We start from the raw sequence: 24,057 nt of genomic DNA on the forward strand, positions 1-24,057 counted from the left end.
GTGGAAATGACAAAAAAAATGAATATAGTTATGGAGAGAAAGTCAAAAACATGTGTTATAATAAATTTACAATGGAAGGCTTCCCTTACATGACCTGTGTGCAAGGTGAATGGAGAGGATACACTACATGTTTAAGTTAGTATTGACACATGTTTTTGCATGTCTTATTCTCATAGATTAAGTTGTAGGTTGTGTGGATTAATTAATTAATGTATATTGTAACATTTACATGTTGGGATTGTTTCAGAGCCCTGTTGAGTGACGGTGGAGGAAATGGATAAAAGGGGTATAGAGTCGCAGTGGGGTGGATGACAAAAAATATTCTCATCACATAAGGAAATAATCTCCTTCGCATGTCAGAGAGGCAAATATTTATGGATTTATAAATGGATATTATGCTTCTGCCTCGGTGTGCATGATATCAACACTTCATTAATAAAATAAAATTTCATTGAAACAAAAAATAATTCCCAAAAGCATTGATGGAATGAGTAAACTATAAGTGTGTTAGATACTTGTAAGTGTTGTAGGTATCTTGCATTTCATAGACCCTGCACAATGTGGGAAATCAAATATTTTTATAAAGTGTGTGTATAAAAATACATCCTTTGTGTCTTTATAATTCATTTCATTTTGCTTAATATCCATCCATGTCATGTTTAGGAAGCAGAAACAAAATATCTACGAGATAAATAGTTCCTGAGAGGGTTATCAGCCCTGAGCGAATCGATTTTGAAGTAATAGCCATATAAACCATATGTTCTCCTGTGTATTACATGGCTTTTTTTTCTATTGGTGTGGACCTTGATATAATTATTGTTCTTGGTGTGTAATACTAGATTTGTGATAAAGAAAGAGTTAACAACAACAGCAAAAATATACGATCCACAATATATATATTTTTTACTATCACCCAGATATGGGGGAAAGAAAATACGTGTGTTATTAAAGTTTTTATTTTTACTTTGTGCCATGCGCTCTGGGTTTTCTGCTGATTATAAATTTGAACACTAAAATGATTATATATATGCCCATTATTTAAATGAGACAGAGCAATAATACAATACTAATGGACCCCTTAATATTAATATGCGTTAAAGTGAATTAACATGCTTTCTGTGCTTATTTTTTGGCGCTATAACACCATCTTTTGAAAAAGCATGCCAGCCATGCTATATGACTGTTCTGTACTTACATAGCAGACAAGTCTACGTAAATACATCAACATTTAAGACTCTTTTTTTGAGAGCCATTTTGCAATTTTGATTACAAAGCCATGAAGACGAGGAGGGCTGACAAGTTTTCAACAAATCATTTTTGGGGGCGGTTGGAGCAGAGTCCTGTTTGGTGGGACAGAGGGAAGGGGACAGCTGCTTTCAGCTACACAGACTTCAAAGATTCATATCATCAGCGCTCAAGACTGCTCATGAATACAGCTTTTGGAAAACAGGTAATCTGAGGTTTTCATTAGTACTCATTTATGTTTAATACTACAGAAATCTTTGCATTGATTTGTGTTAAATAAGGAAAGTGAATCAGTCTTTAAAGACTAAATTTTTGGTAGGTGATTCAGTCAATACTGTTTATACAGTATATTAACATTGGAAACTGTACATTTGTTATGTTTTACAGCTTAAAATGAAATACTGTAAGATATTTCTCTTTCTTCTATTAATGATGATGAGTGTCTCAACAAATGCTCAAGGTAACACAATATTTCGCAGATTTCAAAACCAGATGTTTTAAGCATCCAATTTGTTGCTCAATATATAATAATATCATGTTTATAAATCATGTTTCATTTATGATGCCTGTCTGAATTCATATATTGTTTTTGTTCATTTTCCATGAAAGCTCATTGACCATAAAACCCAAATGTAGGTCTAAATTTGAAGTAAAGTTAGCTGTCATTAAACTGCTCTGCTCTGCTTTATTCCAGTAAAACTATAAAAGCTTTCTTTTAATAATGATTGATTTTTTTTCTTCATCTACAGGAGTTACCTGTGAGGGTGAACAGCTCATCAATGTTGAGATTGTAGTTGGAAATCCAGGTAAGGCTCCACCTTATAAACCTGGACATATTTTAGTTTTTCGATGCACAGATGTGAACCTGAAGATGCACGGCCAACGAACAATTGAATGTCTGTCAAATGGAAAATGGGATTATCCATATCCAAAATGTGGAGGTATGAAGAAATACTGCAATAATATACCTAAAAATGTAAGAATTTTTTTATATTATAGTATATAAAGACAAATGACAATTTCTGATGAATAATTAAATAAATCCAGATGGACGACACTGTAATGACTAGTATTTAATCTCTCTCTAGAGGTAACATGTCTTCTAAACACAAAAGAGAACAACATCAGACTGGATCGATTTCCTGATTTTGAGTGTCCAGTCACACCTGGATATAATTTAACATTTTCATGCACTGGACAAGGACTGATTTTAAAAGGACAGAGAGAAATCACCTGTCAGTCAAACGGAGAATGGAGCAGCCCTTTTCCTAAATGTGAAGAAAAACACACAGAAGGTAAAAAGAATAATTTGCCCGCATATTATTATCTCAAACATCACTTTTGCTCATTAAAATATACGCACAAATTGGCTCACAACTCATCAGCTCTTCAGACTATCTTGATTCAGCGCCATAAAAAATGACATCTGGCTAATACTAAGATTTGTTATTGCCAAATTTCCTTGCTGACAACAGTCTAAAAAAAATGTGGCCCAACTTCAAACATGAACCGCAAGAATCTAGATACAAAAAAAAAAAAATTAAACAATACAAAATGCTCTCTAGAATGAAAATCAGTTTAGTATTTCTGTGCAACTGCACTATACCGACCCTCCCATAAAACATTAGATTTAGTTGAATTAGTGATATATATATATATCTTTTTTTTTATCTTTCAGAATTGTTCTTGAAGGGTGATGTCATGTCCTCAGTATTACGAAATCAAAAACTAACAAATGATGCTATTTAGAAAAAAAAGGAAAAGAAACTAAGTTTTGTTGTTTAAACAACAGAAAACACATTTTTGTTGCTTCACTTCAAATAAAATATGATTAACTAAACACTGGTTAAACATCTTAAAACCTAAAACCCTTCATACTGTACATAATTGGCCTATGTTTACACTTAAATACAACATAATTATGTCTTGTACAGAAATAACCTGTGAGCTGAAGTCAAACACATTCGGAGTTAAAAAAATCAATCCTAAGGGAAAAACTATTTTCAGAGCTGGAGAAAGTGTGGAGATCACCTGCTCTGAAAAACACTGGATCTTTTTTACTAAAGAATCCAGAAAAACATTTACATGCAAAGATGATGGAAAGTGGGACAATGAGCCTGTTTGTGCAGGTAAGGTTATAGAGAAACATTTCTGGATTTGGTGATGAATTTATTGCATGTTATTAAAAGCATGTGAATTTTGTTTCAGAGATTACATGTGAAACTCCATATGACCAGCATGTGTCTAGACTGTATTATTACTTCAGCAGAGATGAGAAACGGGATATCAGCAGTCTAATAGGTTGATTGGCATAAAATTTTTTGTGTATTTTACATTAAATATATTTAATTTTAGTATTTTTGTAGTTTAAACACAAAATACAAAAGAAAGTACTTTGCATTTCAAATACATGTATTTGAAATTCTGCCCATCCCTGCAAAAATATTAGCAAGAAAAATTTAAAATAATGAATCTGAATCCACCTTCTCACAAATATATTCTTAGAAACAAGTCCATTGAACCATTTGAAATGAAATTTCCAAATGAAATTCTGGAAAGACAATGCAACACAAGCATCACTTTTGCTCATATAATATGTACGCAGATTGGCACATAAATAGACATGCAAGTTTCTCTTGACTTGGAGTAATTCTGCAGCAGATTTTGAAGTGAGTGAAGTGAAAGTGACATACAGCCAAGTATGGTGACCCATACTCAGAATTCGTGCTCTGCATTTAACCCATCCAAAGTGCACACACACACACCATGAACACACACACACACACACACACGGAGCAGTGGGCAGCCATTTATGCTGCGGCGCCCTGGGAGCAGTTGGGGGTTCAATGCCTTGCTCAAGGGCACCTCAGTAGTGGTATTGAGGGTGGAGAGAGAACTGTACATGCACTCCCCCCACCCACAATTCCTGCCGGCCCAAGACTCGAACTCACAACCCTTCGATTGCGAGTCCGACAAATTACCTCATTCTCAAATTAGTGATGTTTATTACATTTATAACATGTTCTACGCTTTAGGTCAGACCACCAGTTGTGGACCACCACCAGACGTGAATGATGCAGATACAATAGAACTAAAAAAAGATGAATACACTACAGGAGAGAGAGTTGAATACAGCTGCTTTAGTAAATACACATTGGATCTGCGTCCACCTTTCTCCAGATTCTTGACCTGTGATCAAGGAGAATGGAGGGGGAATATTAAGTGTTTAAGTAAGTATGAACACTCTTCACCATAAACACATCATGATGCAATCTTGTAGTTGAAGTTGTGTGATGATTAGTTCATGAATGTATATTGTGACACTGATTGTAACATGCTGGGTTTATTTCAGAGCCCTGTACAGTGACTGTAGAGGAAATGGAAAGAAGAGGTATAGACTTGGCCTATGTTAATCGGCAAAAGATGTTCGCACCCCATAATGATTACGTCACCTTTGCGTGTAAGAGGGGCAAATTTTCAGTAGGTGTTCCCCTGAGACAACAATGTAATGATGGAGTGATGACTTTACCTGAGTGTAAGTGATTGTGAGAATAAAGCATTAAGTATAGCATCAGATGTACTACTAAGAAAAAAAAATAAAAAATGATCTTTACCTTCTTTTTTTTTCTGTTTTGGATTTCTTGCCAGAAAAACAAAAACAAACAGACAAAAACTTAAATAAATACTAAATGTAAAATTCTCAAATATGTTGAAATATGAACCATTTTAACTCTATATTTTTCCTAGATACTGCAGGAAACATTTATAATGTGTATGAGTTACTAATTTATAATATAGAGTGAAACTGGAATGAAACCGTTCTGGTCAGATGAGTATTCACACTAGCCATGTAAAATGTTCAGATGAATTCAAGACGGTTTGCACTTCTAGTTGACAAGTTTAAGTAAACTTTAAGTAAATCAATTATTTTTAGACTCTTCAAACCCTGAAGAGTGTTGTTCACATGTGTTACCAATGGAATAAAATAGATTAAATTGCATAACCTCTAATATTAACACACAAACAATATACTTTTTCATTAATTCATCCACACAATCTACAACTTAAGACAGGCAAATATTTAAAGACAAAACTAACGGATGTCATGCTTCTGCCTTGGTGTACATATCAACACTTCATTAATAAAGAAGTTCCATTGATAAAAAATAAATAAAATTCCAAAAAGCATTGATGGAATAAGTAAACTATAAGTGTGTTAGATACTTGTAAGTATCTTGCATTTCATAGACCCAGCACAAAAGTCACTGACACTTTATCGGTGTAAATCAAATATTTAAATTAAATGTTTGTATAAAAACACACCCTGTGTCTTTATAATTATTTTAATTTTGCTTAATATCCTTCCATGTCATGTTTAGGAAGCAGAAACTAATTATCTACAGCATAAATAAATCTTGAAAGGGTTATCAGGCCTGAGAGTCTATTTTGAAGTCATGGCCTTATAAACCATATGTTCTCCTGCATATTACATAGCTATTTTTTCTATTGGTGTGGAACCTAATATAATTATTGTTCTTGGTGTGTAATAACAAATTTGTGATAAAGGAAGAGTTTTGAGTAAATGAAAAAATTCATTTACTCACTCATGTTCTAATTTGGTTCTTTCAGTCAAAAAGGACACCAGAACATGTGTGAAATCTGGTTCTTTTTAATAATCAATTACAGCACTTTAAATGAAATCAATTCCAGACGGCACTTGTATTTACAGAATCTCACAGCTAACTTGTGCCCTCTTTCAGCACAGACCCCAAATATGCATCTATAAAACAGGCATCCACAACAATTCGATAAAACAAAGTTTAAAAAAAATATATATACACGATACAAAAACACAGTATTTACAATACTGAGCAACAAATAAACACTTTGTTATAACTTTTTTCTTGCTGCAATATTTTCAAGGCACGATAGCCAGAGCGTTAGCCAGCATCTGAATGGCACGGAGAGGATCCACGATGTCCTTTAATTTGTCGCGCCGTAGAACCCAATCTGGAGCAAACCTGAGGGAAATCAGAAGGTTGGTGGGAGACTAAAGACTACGGTGAAAGGTTTCATAGATCGTGGATAATTCCATACCTGGCCACTGGTTTTGATTTTCGAGGAGTGGCTTGGAGGAGAAAACTTCCATTGAGAGAGGTGTTCATTTTCTGTCTGACTTTGTTTCTCTCTGCATCCATCTTGTACTTTCGAAGGGTGAGTCGGTAGATGCTGCGAATGCGATCCAAAAGCTTTGCAAACTTTCGAACCTCCTGTTTAAAAAAGACAATGAAATGAAATGAAATGTAGCCTTTCATGACATTGAAATGCTACAGGTTCAAGGTGGGCTGTATTGATAGCACTTCTTTTTTTAATTACTTTTATTGAAACCAGTTGCTTGAAAGGAACACCCACCATTGCTCTTCTTTCATCATGGACTAAGAGGACCAAGAGAAAACAAGTCTTGGTGAAGATGCTGCCTCCTTTTTCTGCAACCTTATCTCCAGCCTTTTCACGGTAGATCTGCAGAAGATCCAGTAGGGTTTCTACGGAGTTGTCCACGCCATAAACTGCATCAGTGGTTCTGTTGTACTGAAAAATACATTGAAATTAAAAAACATCAACATTGTTACCGTATTTTCCGGACTATAAGTCACACTTTTGTTCATAGTTTGGCTGGTCCTGAGACTTATAGTCAGGTGTGACTTATTTATCAAAATTAATTTGACATGAACCAAGAGAAATTATCTCGCGGCTATAGACGGTAATGTTTTCTCGTTTCTAAATAAATGCGACTTATAGTCCGGTGCGACTTATGTATGTTTTTTTCCTCATCATGACGTATTTTTGGACTGATGCGACTTATACTCAGGTGCGATATATAGTCCGAAAAATACGGTATTTGGAATTAATCAGCATATGAGGTGATTTAATACAGATTAACAACCTTAACTCCTTAATTATAAGGCAACATACTTTTGATAAGTTGAGAAGGACTTGAATGGATAATGTGATGATCTCCATTGAAGGCACACTTCTGTTGCAGCTCCTTATCAGAGTGAAGATGGTGCGCGTTGCTCCACTTTCAACAAGACGTTCACAGCACTCTGGTGAAAGTCTGGTGGCAGTTTCTTGAACCATGACAAAACGATAACGTGAGCTATCATTTTACGAAACGGCCAGCCTCCTAACTTTAAAAACAAGCTCTTACCCAAATGTTTCAAGGCTGCGAGAATGTACGCATAATTCTGAAATCCGAGCAGGTAGCTTAGCGCCGTTGTGGTCTTGTTACACAGCTTGTCCTCTTCCTTCACCCCTCGATTAACTTCCCTGAGACGACGCCTCATGGAAACGACTTTGCTTGTGTCATGATGCTTTCTTGAACAATGACCCCTCCAGAGTGCCTTAAAACAATTCATCCCATTATAAAAATTTAGTTTTAGAAATAACAGTGGTTCAGCCCTAAAATTGAAAACACTTCCAACACCTATATTAACACTTTTTGGTCCAATGGAAATAGTAATTTACATGTATTAAATTAAGACACCATACCTGTGCCATTATTATTCCACGTTGTAGTTTCTCCTTCCGGCGTCTCAGAAGCAGCTTCCTAACTTCACGCTGGATAGTAGCGGCAGCTTTGTTGCGACGATGAAGCCAAGTTCTCACTGCCTTCTGGGTCTTGATGATGTCTTCTCTGTCTTTAAGATATCGCTTTCTCTGCAGCTTTGCCCTGAAACATTGCTAGAAAAGTGGGGCAGTAATGATTTTAAATTCGGTGCACATGGACATTGCATACATTTTGGTAAGAAATGGTCCCCAGGGAATCACATATTATTATGTGTCTGTCATGGGTTGTGGGGTAAAGTCACTATGCAATTAATAATTTTTCGTTCTTTTGATGATTAAATGTACCTGGATGTAAAGGACCGAAGAGATCTTCCTCTTGGCGGATTTTAGAGCCCAGTGTGCTCGCACAGCTCTCTGAATCCTTATTGCACAGAGATGATGGTAAACAGCAGCTGTGAAATGGAGGCGTCTTGCAGCACAAGCCATTTCTTTTACCTATAAAGGGAACAGGTTAATACATTGAAATATTGATTAACTTTTAGCATATGGAGTCCGCTCAGTTACTAAAGAATCAGGGATGGGCATTAAGTAACTTACTCCAATTAGCTGGCTGCTTAACAGTTACTTTAATTATCACAGCCTCAATTATAACATTACTCATACATATAAAGATAACTTGCCTGTCGTCTCGCAAGCCAACCGCGCCACAAAGCCTGAAGATAAACAGCAGCATTGTGTCGTCTTCTTCGATTTTCTTCTTTAATTCTGGCCAGGCGTAAAACTCGGAAATGGTGCTGTAGGATTCTGGCAGCATCCTTCTGTTGGTGATATCGACGTCTTTGGCTAAAGCCTCTGAAAGCTGACTGTATCTTCACAGTAGCTGTTATTTGCTGCGAAGAAAAAAAAATTGACTCAAGGCTTAGGTGATGATTTCAAAAAGTTGCTAAACAAAATTTATGTCAAAATACATTTGTGAATAGTAGGATTGCTTCAATCGCTTCAGCGGTTGTTTGGAAGTCAAAGCATTTGGTTTTCTATGTAGCACATCACAGTAATAGGGAAATCGACAAAAAAATAAAAAATTAAATAAATAAATAAAAAAAATAATAAACCCAGTCAATGCCCAACAGACCAAAATAAATACTTGGCAACACGGGCAAAATTACACAGGATCACATGTCCCTTCATAAATAAATGGACTTTGATAACAGTTTCCCTGAAACAGATAACAAACTTTAGCTAGACAGTGTGTATTTACTAAGTGACGTAATTGTTGCACAAATCAGTTTTGCTTACTGGAATTTATATAAACTGGTGACAGTTTTTTTTTTTCTCATTAAAAAGTTTGACACAAAGACAATAAGAGTTCTTCAAATAAATGTTTAAAATCATGTACGCTTGCATGAAAAGACTAGTTGTGTCAGTAGCCTAAAAAAACCATTTATGCTACATGGTGCAGATCGCATCATGAAGGCTGCCATGTTGAATATCACATCTCATATTATTGAAAAAAATTTTACATTTATACATTTATATATATATATATATATATATATATATATATATATATATATATATATATATATTTATATTTATATATTTATATATATATATATATATATATATATATATATATATATATATATATATATATATATATATATATAAAAATAGGGCTACATGATTATGACAAAAATAACTTGTAATTACATATATACCATTGTTTAATGCAACTGCATGCCATATTTTTATATGAAAATAATAACTGAAAAACTTTGTGCTTTTCTATAGTATTAACCCTCAAAAATGTGAACTATACATCATACTGGTTTCTTCTTTAAATTATAAAAAATAAAAAATTTGAAACATGTGTATTCACACAAAAAGAACAAGTACCTTTTGAATGCAATCTCTAACTCTTTGACCTCTCCATAGCGCCTGGATGTATATAACAGATTTTCTAAACCTCAGGAAGTCGGCATGCTGTTTTCTGGCGATTAGAGTTTCCCTCCATCTTTGCTGAATGACTCGGACACTGCGCTGGACTGCTAGAAATCTTAAAAGGAGGATGATACATGGCCATGTGACTTCTTGTGTCTTCTTCAATTTAAAAGCAGAATAGGAAATAATATAATATCCTTTGTGTGTTACCTTGAACGTTGGCGTCTTGCTTGAATACACCGTCTAATGGTTGCAACAGCAGCTTGTTTTAAAATGTAGTTTCGTCTAGCTATGCGTCCTCGGAACCAGGCCTGAATTTTCAGAGCAGCCTGTGCTCGCACAGTGTGTTGTCTTGTTTGATAAGCCCGAAATGCTGTCTGAAGCAAACCAGAGACAAACATAACATGAACATCAAATCTACTCACTTAAATCCAAAAATCTCAAACAGGAACATTATCAGAAACACAAAAGTGTATATTAAATAAACAGGAATAGAAGCAGGATGTTTGCATTAACATGCTAGTGGTTCAATGAAAAAAAAAAAAATATATATATATATATATATATATATATTCTATAACTTTTTTTTTGTTTTGTTACATGCTTACTTGTATCACAACAGCAGACTTTCGCAGTTGAAGAAACTGTGCACGCTCTCTCTGGCAGAAACTGAAAGCTCTGTAATACTTCTGTATGACCAAAACAGATTCCTTGAGTTGCTGAAACCTGCGTCTTTCAATCATTCCTCGGTAATGTGCCTGTTTGGGGGTAAGAAAAAAACTTTGACCTTCCCAGTTAAGCCTCCTAGTCACTTCTGTTGAATTTCCAAAGTGAATCAGGATGAAATAAATGACAAGACAGAATACAAGTATGATGCATACCTGAATTGTGATGGCACTTGCACGCAATTTCTGAAATCTTCTGTGCTCAATGTGTCCACGCACTCTAGCCTGAAGGATCTTTATGCTCTGGAGTGCCTTTAGATAACTGTTCCTCTGCTCAACTGTGGCCCTATGAGCTCTGTAATGCTTTTGGAGAGTAACAGTTGCTGCCTGCAACCTGCGGTATCTTCTTTGGGCCACAAACATTCTGTAATGAGCCTGCAACTGCAGGACACTTGAGCGAAGCGTCAAGTAGCGTTTGCGGTGTAAATGCATGAGCATCACAGACTGAATCTTGATTGCAGCCCGCCTTCTTTTTACAAGCCTCCTCGCTAGCATGCCACGCAAGGCAGATTGCAAGGTAAGCGTAGCTTGCTTAAGAGCAACAAAACCATTCCGATCTTTCTGGACCAGTTTAAGTGATCTGTACCATTTCTGGATGACAGCAGCATTTGCTTGCATCCTGGCATGCTGAACTCTGGCGCAATGGCCTCTGTACGCAGACTGAATTGTGATTGCTGCAGCCTTTTCTTTGAAGAAACGCTGTCGTTGGACAGCCATCTTTAGGTAGGACTGGATGGTTCTTGCAGCCTTGCTCTGTCTGGCCAATTCTCTCCCCTTCATCCCTCTGAAAGACTTCTGCAGGCATACAGTGGCATTTCTTACCTGCTTGTATCTACGCAACTGCTTGTCTCGAAGTTTCAGAGCTCTAAATCTCTGTTGGAGGACCCTTGCTGCCCAGCGTTGTCTCTTAAATGCTGACCTTTGCTGGTACATCCGGAAAGCAGCCTGTATGATGATGGACGCTTCTTGCTTTTCTGCCAGTTGTCTCCTTAGAGAGTATCCTCGAAAAGCTGCTTGAAGGACAATGGCGGACTTTCGTAAACGTAGATAGTTCTCCCGATCTGCTCTAGCCTTGACGTATGATCTGTAATGGCCCTGGATAATAATAGCTGACAACCTCATGGCCTGGAACTTAACCATCTCTTTGTGTCTCCTAAAATGAGACTGAATCAAGGCAGCTGCTTGACGCTGTTGTAGTAGTTGCCTTCTAACCTTAAGACCTCTATAACATGATTGAAGAACAAGTGCACTTTGGTACATTTCAAGAAAATGCTTTCTCTGCTGTTTCGCTTCCTTTGTGGCATGGAACCTTCGTTGAATGACTATGGCAGCACATTTCATGGCTAAATAACGTTTACGAGCACTATAAGCTCTGAAGGTGGCCTGAACACTGGTGGCAGCCTGATGCATTTGCTTCAAAGTCTGTCTGGACTTCATGCCACGATAAGCTGCTTGCAGAATCAAGGCAGCACTCTTCTGTTCCTGCAGTGCTGCCATCTCTCGTCTCATCATTTTGTTAGCCCTGAAACGTTGCTGAACAGTACACACTGCCTGCCGAAGTCGCTGGAAGTGCAACTTGAGGATGTACTTTCTCACATGGGACTGAATGATTGTTGCAGCTTCAAGCTCTTTTCGGATCTGTCGCCGGACCTGCATTCCTCTGAAAGTTGCCTGGATTGCAAGAACAGCTTGGCGCTTGGCAAAATAGTCTCTCCGCACGCACCTTGCTACCAAAACGGATCGATAGTGTCGCTGACAGAATTGAACAGCAGCTCTGATGGACAAAAAGCACTTTCTCTGTTTGTATGCATGGTACTTCCTTTGAATGATCGTAGCTGCAAAATTCATTCTAGCAATGTCACGGCGTGTACGATTTCCTCTGTAAATAGCCTGAATTGCAGTAGCACTACGCCGTAGCTTCAAAAAGTTCTCTCTTGCCTCTTTTCTCAGTAGATGGCACCTGTATTGCCTCTGTATGACCAATGCAGCCAGTTTCATAGCTTGGAATGGCATTCTAGTTCTGTACATTTTGTACATCGCCTGAATCACAGAGGCTGCTTTATGCTTTCTGTCAATTTCTTTCCTTACCCTCATCCCTCGGTACATAGACTGCAAAGTGATGGCGGCTGATCTCATGGAGCAATATCTTTTGCGTTGTTGCCTTGCACTTACAATTGCTCTGTACTGTTGCTGAACACGAATAGTGGCATTTCTGAGAGTAAGGTAATCACGGCGTTGCTTGTATGCTCTATATGCCTTCTGGATGATTTTTGCAGATTTGTGCCTTCCTGCAATTTGCTTTCTTACCATCATTCCACGGAAAGCTGACTGTATACATATGGCAGCTGTTTTTATGGCTATATATTCTTTCATGACAGCATTTTTGGTCATCACTGCCCTGAATCGCTGCTGTAAAACTGATGCGGCCCACTGTTGTCTTTGGTAATTTCTGAGTTGGGAATGTCCACGGAAACATGCCTGAATCACTGTTGCAGCTTGGTGAGATTTTCTTAAGTAGTTGCGAGCTTTCATTCCCCTGAATGCTGACTGAAGAACTACAGCAGCATTTTTCATTTGCAAGTAAGTAGCTTGCATGCATTTGCCAACTCTGTAGGCTCTGTATTGCTGCTGTATGATGATAGCTGCGCACTTTGCAGCAAGAAAGGCAATGCGTACCTTATGCATTCGGAATTGAGCTTGAATGATAGTGGCGGCTTGATGCTCTTGTCTCAGATTTTGCCTCACTTTGGAACCCCGATATATGGCCTGTAGAGTTATAGTTGCCTGCCTCAAATGGACGTAATGGCTTCTTTCAAACTGTCCAAGTGCTAAAGCCCGATGCCGTTGCTGAATGACAATAGCAGCACGTTTTAGAGCTAAAAACCTCTGACGGCAACAATGTGCTCTTATCACAGACTGAATCAAAGTTGCTGCTTTGTTTTTCTTCTGCAGTTCTTGTCTTGCTCTCTTGCCACGATAAGCACTCTGTAGCACAATGGCTGCTCTTTTAATTTCAGTGTATTCTGCGTACACCTTCCGTCCATCTCTGAAGGCTATGTATTGTCTTTGAATGACTGTGGCAGCGAATTTCATGGCTAAATAACGTTTACGAGCACTATAAGCTCTGAAGGTGGCCTGAACACTGGTGGCAGCCTGATGCATTTGCTTCAAAGTCTGTCTGGACTTCATGCCACGATAAGCTGCTTGCAGAATCAAGGCAGCACTCTTCTGTTCCTGCAGTGCTGCCATCTCTCGTCTCATCATTTTGTTAGCCCTGAAACGTTGCTGAACAGTACAGACTGCCTGCCGAAGTCGCTGGAAGTGGAACTTGAGGATGTGCTTTCTCACATGGGACTGAATGATTGTTGCAGCTTCATGCTCTTTTCGGATCTGTCGCCGGACCTGCATTCCTCTGAAAAATGCCTGGATTGCAACAACAGCTTGGCGCTTGGCAAAATAGTCTCTCCGCACGCCCCTTGCTACCAAAACGGATCGATAGTGTCGCTGACAGAATTCAACAGCAGCTCTGATGGACAAAAAGCGCTTTCTCTGTTTGTAGGCAAGGTACTTCCTTTGAATGACCTTGGCTGCAAAATTCATTCTAGCAATGTCACGGCGTGTGCGATTTCCTCTGTAAATAGCCTGAATTGCAGTTGCACTATGCCGCAGCTTCAAAAAGTTCTCTCTTGCCTCTTTTCTCAGTAGATGGCACCTGTATTGCCTCTGTATGACCAATGCAGCCAGTTTCATAGCTTGGAATGGCATTCTAGTTCTGTACATTTTGTACATCGCCTGAATCACAGAGGCTGCTTTATGCTTTCTGTCAATTTCTTTCCTTACCCTCATCCCTCGGTACATAGACTGCAAAGTGATGGCGGCTGATCTCATGGAGCAATATCTTTTGCGTTGTTGCCTTGCACTTACAATTGCTCTGTACTGTTGCTGAACACGAATAGTGGCATTTCTGAGAGTAAGGTAATCACGGCGTTGCTTGTATGCTCTATATGCCTTCTGGATGATTTTTGCAGATTTGTGCCTTCCTGCAATTTGCTTTCTTACCATCATTCCACGGAAAGCTGACTGTATACATATGGCAGCTGTTTTTATGGCTATATATTCTTTCATGACAGCATTTTTGGTCATCACTGCCCTGAATCGCTGCTGTAAAACTGATGCGGCCCACTGTTGTCTTTGGTAATTTCTGAGTTGGGAATGTCCACGGAAACGTGCCTGAATCACTGTTGCAGCTTGGTGAGATTTTCTTAAGTAGTTGCGAGCTTTCATTCCCCTGAATGCTGACTGAAGAACTATAGCAGCATTTTTAATTTTCAAGTAAGTAGCTTGCATGCATTTACCAAGTCTGTAGGCTCTGTATTGCTGCTGTATGATGATAGCTGCGCACTTTGCAGCAAGAAAGGCAATGCGTACCTTATGCATTCGGAATTGAGCTTGAATGATAGTGGCGGCTTGATGCTCTTGTCTCAGATTTTGCCTCACTTTGGAACCCCGATATATGGCCTGTAGAGTTATAGTTGCCTGCCTCAAATGGACGTAATGGCTTCTTTCAAACTGTCCAAGTGCTAAAGCCCGATGCCGTTGCTGAATGACAATAGCAGCACGTTTTAGAGCTAAAAACCTCTGACGGCAACAATGTGCTCTTATCACAGACTGAATCAAAGTTGCTGCTTTGTTTTTCTTCTGCAGTTCTTGTCTTGCTCTCTTGCCACGATAAGCACTCTGTAGCACAATGGCTGCTCTTTTAATTTCAGTGTATTCTGCGAACACTTTCCGTCCATCTCTAAAGGCTCTGTAATGTCTTTGAAAGACTATGGCAGCACGTTTGATTTCCAAAAACTGTGTCTGTGCCACATATCTGCGGTAGTTCGACTGAATGATTTTGGCAAATCTGTGAAGTTGACCGATCTTCTTCCTCTCAGCACGTCCTCGCCAAATTGCTTGAATTGTCACTGAAGCGAGTTTAAGAGCCATATACTCTTGTCGTAACTTGCCTCCAAGTACTTTAGCTCTGAATCTCTGTTGCAGAACAACTGTCGATCTTTTTAAATGTAAATAGTGCCTTTGGGCCATAAACCGCCTGAAAGCAGTTTGAATCAGAAGTGCAGCTTGGTGGTGCTGGGCCACAGATTGTCGGACCTTCCAGCCACGGAAAGCGGCTTGCAGAGTGAGAACTGCCTGTTGAATCTTAACATACCTCTTCTGTTCTGCTTTTCTTAGCATGCAGGCTCGATACCACCTCTGAATCAAAACTGCATTTTGCTTCATTTTAGATATGCGATTTCTGACAAGGTAGGCCCTGAATGCACTCTGAATGACAATTGAAGCATCACGCCTTTGTTTTAAAGCCTGGAACTTGCATCTTTGGAGGTGACCTCTGAACCATGCTTGAACACAAACGGCTTTCCTTTTCATATCCAGGTACTGGGACTTACAACACTGCATTCTGTACCATGCTTGAATGCGTAAGGCTGCAGCATTTTTTTCCAGCAATTTTTTTGCATGCCACTTGCGGAAAGCTGCTTGGATCACAGAGGCGGCATGGTTTTTCTTTAAGAGACTTTGAATCCTCCAAGCTTTGAATGATTTCTATGGGAGGACAAGAAAATTAAAATTAGCTATCTAGAAGACAAACCATAATTGATTTATTAATTAACTAACTGCTGAAATTATTATTTAACTAGGTAGAAAAGTACAGGATGAGCTGTATTACATATCATATTGATAATACCTGAATTGTAGTTGCAGCTGCATTTTGAAGAGCAAAATGTTTCTCTTTTTTCAGCACTCTCAACTTTTCCTGTGCAACATATCCTCTCCAGAATGTCTGGATCCTGATGGCTGCCTTATTTTGCTGAATCAATCTTCTTCGCAAAATGAACTTCCGCACAACAGCTTGGATTTTAGTAGCAGCCAGGTTCTTTTGCTGTGTATGCAGAGCATATTCAACATCAGAAAAACAATCTAAGCATAACAAGGTTCCTAGCAGCTTTACAAAGTAGAAAAACTGTACCCTTACCTGAATAAGCTCAATGTCCTTCTGTAGCTTGTATCTCCTCCATGCACCCTGGATGACACGGGCTGCTCTCGTTTCATTGCGGAGATCCAAAAGACGGGCACAGAGGAAAGAGAGGTAGGACATGACCACCTGGGTAAAAAATAAATAAATATATATATATATATATATATATACAATTTATCAATATGCATTAAATATACCTTCATATAAAAACAAAATGTGGAAGGGGATTACAATAATTTTTACCTTTTCATTTGGGATGGTGTTGGACATATCCTCATGATTTATCATAGCAGGAACCCCTCCCAGATAAGACACGGCAGTGTTCACCAATTGAAAGTTACTTCTCTCATTCTCAAGTAGCTCTCTGAAATCCACTAACGGGGATTCTGAACACACACACACAAAAAAAAAAAAAAACATTCCAAGACATTTAGTGATAAAATTTATAAATTACCACACTATTATTGGAATGCTTCATCTATAAAAAAAAAAAAAAAAAAAAAAAAAGGCATTTATTCAAAGTACCAGTTTGTATTGTGGTCAAATTTTCAAAAGAGCAGTCTGAGTCACTTGAAGAGTTATTAAGCTCCATTCTTCCACGATGGCCACATTCAATGGTCTGTGTTGTTCTCTGTTGAATCTCTTCTGCAGGGAGATGACCAGGATGGTAATGATGAATGAGGTAGCACAGGATACGACCATCTGAGAATGACACCGTGAAGTTTTCAGCCTGGAAAAATAATGGAGAGGTACTGATCAGAGAAGGATCCAATGCAGGATATCTTATACACTCAAGTATTATTAACACTGCAATACTGCAATATAAAACCAAATACAAGTTTGGATCAACAAACCTGTATTGCATGAATAAACGAGCAAACGCTCTCTTTAATGTGACTCACCTTTAAACTGTAGAACTCACACACTGCATTGACCCAGTCCATAAGCAGCGTCACTTTTGGGCTGGGATGTTCAAATGCTTGTCTCGCCTTCATCCTGGTCACTGCAACCCCACTGTTAGACATTAATGAGGCCAGCTTCTGTTTTGTCCTCCACGTTTTCCTGAGGAAACTTATTTCTTCTTTGAGCTGATTCTCATCAAGTAGCACTTCCACCTATAGAGATAAAAGTGCATCAGAATGTAAGATCAATATTTAAAACAGTCACACATACAATATCACATCAGAAGATATTAAAATAAGCATCAGTCATACAAAAGTGACTGGAAGATGTGTTATTCAGCCCTGATCGATACCTGGAAGGCAAATATGATTTTCCACAAGAGGTTTAGGGTCTTTTCCCTGTGTCCATCCACAATGTCTCTGGAGTCGATGTTCGCTCCTTCAAAAAAATCAAGGCAAATTCAGACTACTTTTTTTTTCATTCAGATTCTAAAAGGCACTGTTAATTATTTCACATCAAGAAACTAACCATGCTCATCTCTAAGATCAACTCCTTTGTCTTTCAGAACCTGTAGAGCAATATCAACATTGTGCACTTTCTGCAGGCGGCTAATAGCGGGTATCCTCAGCCTTCTAGACAAAGTCCAGTCCAGAGTGAAGAGCTCCATCACCCGTCTGAAGATGAATATAGAAACATTTAGTGCAGATAGATAGATATATATAAGCTTTCTAAATCTCAAATCAAAATATTGGCTTGTGTAACAACAATTTCATTAAGATGCATGAACAAGAAACATGCAAATCAAACATACACCAAACGAATGCCACATCTCAAGTCAACAGCAAGTTTCTTCACGGCAAAGTTGAACTCATCCAGAGGTGTCTGAACGTGGGATACAGCTAGGCCCAAGTGGCTGAGGTGCCGTGACAAAATGCCTTCACCGCTGAGGAAGTCCCGAGAGAATGCCAAGAGCAGATCTTTGCTTGACTATTGGAAAGGAACAGAAAAATAAAAAAGTGCGCTATTGTGAAATTGCTTATTCTGTTTTAACTGCCTTTATGCTACCTTTATTCCCGGTTTAATATATACATAGACCCACGAACCTTAAATTCAGCATCCATGCAGAACAAACAAGGATCATGTTCGATCAGTCTGGACTCTTTGGCTTTATCCAGGAAGCAGACCAGCAGGATTAGTTTCTTTAGAGTGAAGCGAGAAAGCGCCTCCTCGTGGCCTGATGAGTGAAAGTGAAAAATAAAGAACCTGTTGTTGAAGACACAGTGACACACTTCTTGCAAAAGTAAGAGATAATAATAAACACCATAAAAAAAGAAAATCTATAAATTAATTTCATAAAATCAATTCAATTACCATCTCTGTACAAATGGGGCACTTTAGCATGCCTGAACTCAGCAGCCAAGTCTGGGTTCCACAGCAGACGTCCAAGAATAAACATGGCCAGTCCCATGACATCACTGTTGCTTTCAAGTGATATTAGCTCTCCATAGATTGTCTGAAACACGGAATGGGTAAGAGATATTTCATACATGAAATCACAGTGTAGCCAATGAAATAAAAAATTTATAATATTGTCAGCGAGCAGACAAATGAACACTGCGTTTTCACAAAGGAAAGAAAATACCTCAAGTCCAATTCGCAGCCAAAGCGGATTGTATGATATCAGCCAGTTGACAACTTTCTGACGCTCACCTGAGAGATAAACATAATAGGTGAAAAAAGGGAAAAGGATTCACCATAAAACACAAATAAAAGTAGTCCATTAAAGGTGTTGTTTGTAGGATTGACACCGAGTGGTTGGACTAGGTATTGCAGTCCTAATTCAAAATATTGGAGATGTTTTTTTTTTTACCCAGCCCCTTCTCTTCAGTCTTGGTGCACATGCAAGTTGCCAGATTGACAAAACCAACAGTAATGAGAGTACTTAATGATGAATAAAATGAATTATGCTATGTTTTTCGTCAACTGGCAAATGCAATTGGGTAAACTGGCAATGGGCGGATTTCACAAGCCAAAACAGAGACCGACATTCCGGCCTGGAACGCACATTTTCAAAAGAGAATAACTGACTGTAGCATTGTTTTTCAGATATACAAGTATCTTAACTTATGTTTCTTAAATATCTGCTTACACATTATGGCATTTTTCATGAGACACTGAAGACAATAAATAAATAAATAATTACAATCAGTTAGATGTGCAAAGAGATTGCCATGCCCTAAAAGCATAACTCACAATGACAAACCATAAATATCGTTTTGCATCTCATACCAATGTCCTTCCAGAGATGTCTGTCCTTTCGCACAAGGAGCCTCTTGGCTTCCACTTCCAGTTCCAGTCTCTGGATGGCCTTTACCATCGTCTCTGACGTAAAAAGCTTGCAAGCTGCTCGCCGAAGACGGTTCAGCCGTTGGCGGGCTGTGTAGGTTCTAAAGGACATCTCTTCTTTTGTTGGTGCTTTGGGTATGTTGAATTTGTCGTTCCCCATAGTTAATGATAATGCATTCACTAAGACACAATAAATGGAATAAAGATGTTAAAATAACGCTACTGAAATGTCTTAAAATGTTTCCAATTCGAAGTATACGAAAGAAAACAAAAGCGCCCACCTTTGGTAACTTCTGTAGCAACTCTGAAGTCATCCGGAGTGAGAACATAATTCATCCACCAGGTGAAGCCCCGCTCCTGCTTCTCAATCCATCGCTCATCATAAAACATGTTCTTTGCAGCAAATGGCAGTGGATGTCTTGGTATGGCTGTCAGGATTTGTACAATGTAAGATACTATACCTCTTTAAATACAACAAAAATGATGAGAATATTGCTGTAAAACCATACCAGTCTGTGTCGGCTTCATAAAAGTCAGATTGGCCTGCGCTACAGCCACGATCCTTGCTGGCTTTCGACTCGAGCTGCTCAGTGACTTCACAGACCGGCCATCTATATCAGTCAAATAAATTTAAATGGCATTTCCACTAAACTTCCGGTATGTTATTCAAAGTCGAATTCAAGGCCGCCATTCTAAAAAGGAGGAACACAATGTATTCTCACCTTTCGGAGTCATTTTTGGAGAGGATTTCTTTGGTGGAGGTTTTGTGAACTTTCTTGAGCTTGGAGGAGCTGTAAAAAAAAAAAAGAGGTTTTAAAAGATTGTCCAAATGTTTCAAATAATGTACAGCAGAGCGTATTTTATAATGCATACTAGATTTGTTGTATGACATGCGTAAATAAGTACACGTGGCTTACCTTTAGCTTTTCGTTGCTGTCCAGATGTGGTCCTTGATGTGAATGTTTTTTCATGGCTTGGTCTTTCTGTCGCATGTAACGGAGCACGGCTCTTTTTCGCTCGGACATTTGACTTGTCTTCCGAGTGAGCTCTTAAAAACTCATCACTTTTTCTCTTTTTGCTCTGCACAAACTTACTGCATTCCACGGGAAACTGGTCCTGATTAAGACCTGGTTGCACTTCGTCAGAGACGTTACCAGCTGCAGACTCCAGACCGCTTGATGGACAGCTACTAACAGAAGGCAAAACCGGAGGTCGTATCGGGGATATAGTGGACAAAAGCTGCTCAGGAGGGGATAACTTTGAGGTTGGCTTCTCTTTTGTAACCTGTATTGAAGTTACAAGAAATCTGGGCTCTAGTGCCACATCTGGACTTGAATCTGAGCTAATGACAGGTAAAGTGGAGATACTGTCAGGAGAACTTGTGTTGGATTCTGCATTACTAGGTTCTGAGAGCTCCAAGGTCTTATCCAACAGCCTGCGCATGGAGGTTTTCTTCTTACGCAAGGCTGGACTCTTGACAGAGGCTTCTGCTTTGCCTTTGGTCACTGTGGTAGAATTCACAGGAAACTTCTTGGGACCATCAGGAACAATGGTATCATCCACTTTATTTGACATGGTGACTGTAGTGCTGCTAAAAGTTAACGCCTTAAGCCTTAATGCACCAAGATTTGATTCAAGGCCTATGACTTTGTTGGGTTTCACACAGTATGTCAACCTTGGGTGAGCACCTTCAACTGGTGGTGAAATGACCGCAGCTGCTCTAAATGAAGTCTCTGGATCTGGTTTTTGAGACTCGAGAGAATCTGAAAAATCGAAGCTTGAGCAAGCATTAGGTGGACTCACCGCATGCGACAGATCTGATCCTATAACATCCAGAGCATCTTTTATAGTCAGAGACGGTTTCTCTAACTCTCGACTTGGATCTCGTGGAAACTGTCCAATCACTGGAAGTGGACTCTGAAAGCACAATGGCTTTCCAAACCTCTCTGAAGTGCTGGCAGGAGAGAGTGTTTTATTCAAAACCCTCGTGATTTCTTTGCAATCTGCTTTATGTGAAAACGGCACATCCTTGTTACCAGGTGTGTCCAACAATCTCTCTGCTGGTACTAAGACGACCACTGGCGAGTTCTTTTGCAAATGCAAATTATCAAATTTTTCTGTTACAAAAGCAGGCTTTGACATCTCAGGAGTGGAGAGCGGTGCATTCGCTCTTCTGGCATTGGAGCAATAGGCAGACCGTTCCTGGTTTAATGGAGACAATGGGTTGGATGTTCTATCTTTTCTGTATTGCGACTGGCGAGAGACATGAAATGTCTTATTTGCAGACTTTATTGGCATTGAAGACACTTTCTTCTCTCTTAAGGGTGCAGGGACACCCTTCTTGGATTTAATTGAATCCCATAAGGATTTCTGCAAAACAAAAATTCATTAGCACTCAACATTATCCTAAAAACACACATCCTCTGTGTACATTTTGAAGTGACCCTTTCATGCCAATTTCAATATTGCATTTCATGCAGTATGTAATGTAGCTGTATATGAATGTAAACGATTTGCCAAGTTGTAAAGCCGAATGAATAAAGTTATTGTTTCTAAAAATAAAAACTCAACTCTGAACAGCCTAAGCGAGTCGTTAGTAATTTGAATTCCACTTCCATGACGGCTAACACATTTTGAATAATTCCCACCTATGTTCTACAATGGCCGGCCATAAACGATTTGACCCCACCAAGAATTACGCATTTTACTAACGACTGCTTCTCTAATCTAAATTAGATAAAAATAGATTATAGATAATAGATGTTTATATTTTCTATTGAGCATTCCAAATCCAGAACTATGGCAATCGGTATATCATTTCTGACATGCGCTGTACGTGGTAGACCAATCACAACAGACTGGGCCATCTGACCAATCAGAGCAGAGTAGACTCACGTAAAGGAGGGGTTTAGAGAGACTGAATCTTTTAACTGTTTCGAACAAATCGCATAAGGAAAATTAAGTGATATTAAATACATATTTTGAGAAAACTAAAGTGTTTTTTTGACCATGCATGCATGTAAACCTATTGTAGGAGACTCCAAAAACAATATTAGGAACCTTAAAAATTACATAATAGGGTAACTATAAAAATTAATCAGAGAGAGACAAGAAAGAGAGATTACTTTTTTCTTTTTCGTCGCCTCTGCTTTCCCAAGCAAAATGGCTTGATGTTTGACAATTCCATTTGCAACTAAGCAGAGGAGTTCTCGAACTCCACCTTCTTCCACTGGGGTCCAAGTGACAGTTAAAATAATGCTGTCTTCAGGCTGAAAAATAGAGAATGCACTTTTAAATAACTTTCCTTCATGCTGTTCCAAACTTATAGCTTACTTTCTTCAGTGGAGCTCAAAATGAGATATTTAGCAGAATGTCCATGCAGCTCTTTTCCATATAATGAAAGTGAATACTGTCTGAGCTGTCAAGCTCCAAAAATATTTTTTTTTAAAGCATCATAAAAGAATGCATATATTCACACATATGCACATATTCAAATTTAGTGTGTCAAGATATGTCCCATCAGGTTTGACATAAACGTCCACATATCCAATGCTTCTCTTGTGGTTTTGTAATCTATAACACACTAAGTTATTGTTAATATGCTCATATTTAGACACATACCGTTTGAATGTTGTCCACAGAACAAAGAAATATAAACAGGTTAAGTGAATTAATAACTATTTTCATTTCTTGGTGTATTATGAAATACATATTGCAATATTTAGAAACCCTATTAAATGCATACACTAATAAACATCACAACACAAACGTCTCATTCCCATAGCACGATATTGTTTTGTTAAGCTGGAAAGCTCACTAGGTTTAAACACATTTTTTGTTAACGCTAACTTACTTGTATTGTAAAAGACTTCTGATCAACCGAAAAGCCTTTGGATGCTGAAATTTTATCCACAATGACTGTCGTTGTTGCATCCTCGGTGGGATTTTCGATCCGTAAAGGCAGAGATTTTGATGATCCCAATTTGATCGTCCCAAATGACAAGAAAGGAGACCTAGAAAACTGAATCAAACTCAGCACGGGAATTGAAGAGTTGTTTTCCTTGCCGGGGTTATCGCGACTACAATGAGAATCAAATGTTGGACTAAAGTCCAAACACTCCGCTTTCGCGACTTTAAACGACATGTTTATTACTCATCTAAATGAACGGCGATTCAGTAACATTACATCCATGTATAAGTGATGCTGAGCTGCGTCGAAATAACGTTTAAAGCCAGAGAACGTAGTCGCAAGTTTTGAATTTGAGAACAGACCAGGCGGCCAATCATCTCGCT

The 24,057-nt window shown here is 38.6% G+C and overlaps 2 protein-coding genes across 3 annotated transcripts; one reads left to right on the plus strand and one right to left on the minus strand.

Annotated features, from left to right (window-relative positions):
* The first annotated feature begins 1,276 nt into the window (after positions 1-1,276).
* On the plus strand, positions 1,277-4,864 carry cfhl5 (complement factor H like 5). Its single transcript, XM_026235406.1, has 7 exons — positions 1,277-1,450; positions 1,633-1,705; positions 1,995-2,186; positions 2,334-2,540; positions 3,180-3,374; positions 4,281-4,475; positions 4,598-4,864. Exons 1-7 carry the CDS (start codon positions 1,277-1,279, stop codon positions 4,786-4,788), a joined length of 1,227 nt encoding a protein of 408 aa, XP_026091191.1. The 3' UTR covers positions 4,789-4,864.
* Positions 4,865-5,894: 1,030 nt separating this feature from the next.
* Positions 5,895-24,031, minus strand: LOC113064973 (assembly factor for spindle microtubules). 2 transcript variants are annotated; one of them, XM_026236019.1, is made up of 31 exons: positions 23,618-24,031; positions 22,890-23,033; positions 20,682-22,134; positions 20,487-20,555; positions 20,274-20,375; positions 20,046-20,192; positions 19,708-19,944; positions 19,061-19,128; positions 18,790-18,931; positions 18,522-18,652; positions 18,230-18,405; positions 17,947-18,092; positions 17,771-17,856; positions 17,418-17,630; positions 17,041-17,245; positions 16,759-16,901; positions 16,513-16,641; positions 16,225-16,419; positions 15,264-16,082; positions 10,635-13,511; positions 10,362-10,511; positions 9,964-10,130; positions 9,709-9,868; positions 8,493-8,702; positions 8,158-8,307; positions 7,795-7,986; positions 7,454-7,646; positions 7,219-7,373; positions 6,658-6,834; positions 6,343-6,515; positions 5,895-6,266 (listed from the first exon to the last, which is right to left on the minus strand). In XM_026236019.1, exons 1-31 carry the CDS (start codon positions 23,906-23,908, stop codon positions 6,164-6,166), a joined length of 9,603 nt encoding a protein of 3,200 aa, XP_026091804.1. In that variant the 5' UTR covers positions 23,909-24,031; the 3' UTR covers positions 5,895-6,163. The 2 variants fall into 2 exon arrangements, with proteins under 2 accessions (XP_026091804.1, XP_026091803.1); XM_026236018.1 differs by having other exon boundaries at positions 10,635-16,082.
* Between the last annotated feature and the right edge of the window lie 26 nt (positions 24,032-24,057).

This window comes from Carassius auratus, chromosome 47 (assembly GCF_003368295.1).
Source record: "Carassius auratus strain Wakin chromosome 47, ASM336829v1, whole genome shotgun sequence".
Classification (NCBI taxonomy): Eukaryota; Metazoa; Chordata; class Actinopteri; order Cypriniformes; family Cyprinidae; genus Carassius; species Carassius auratus.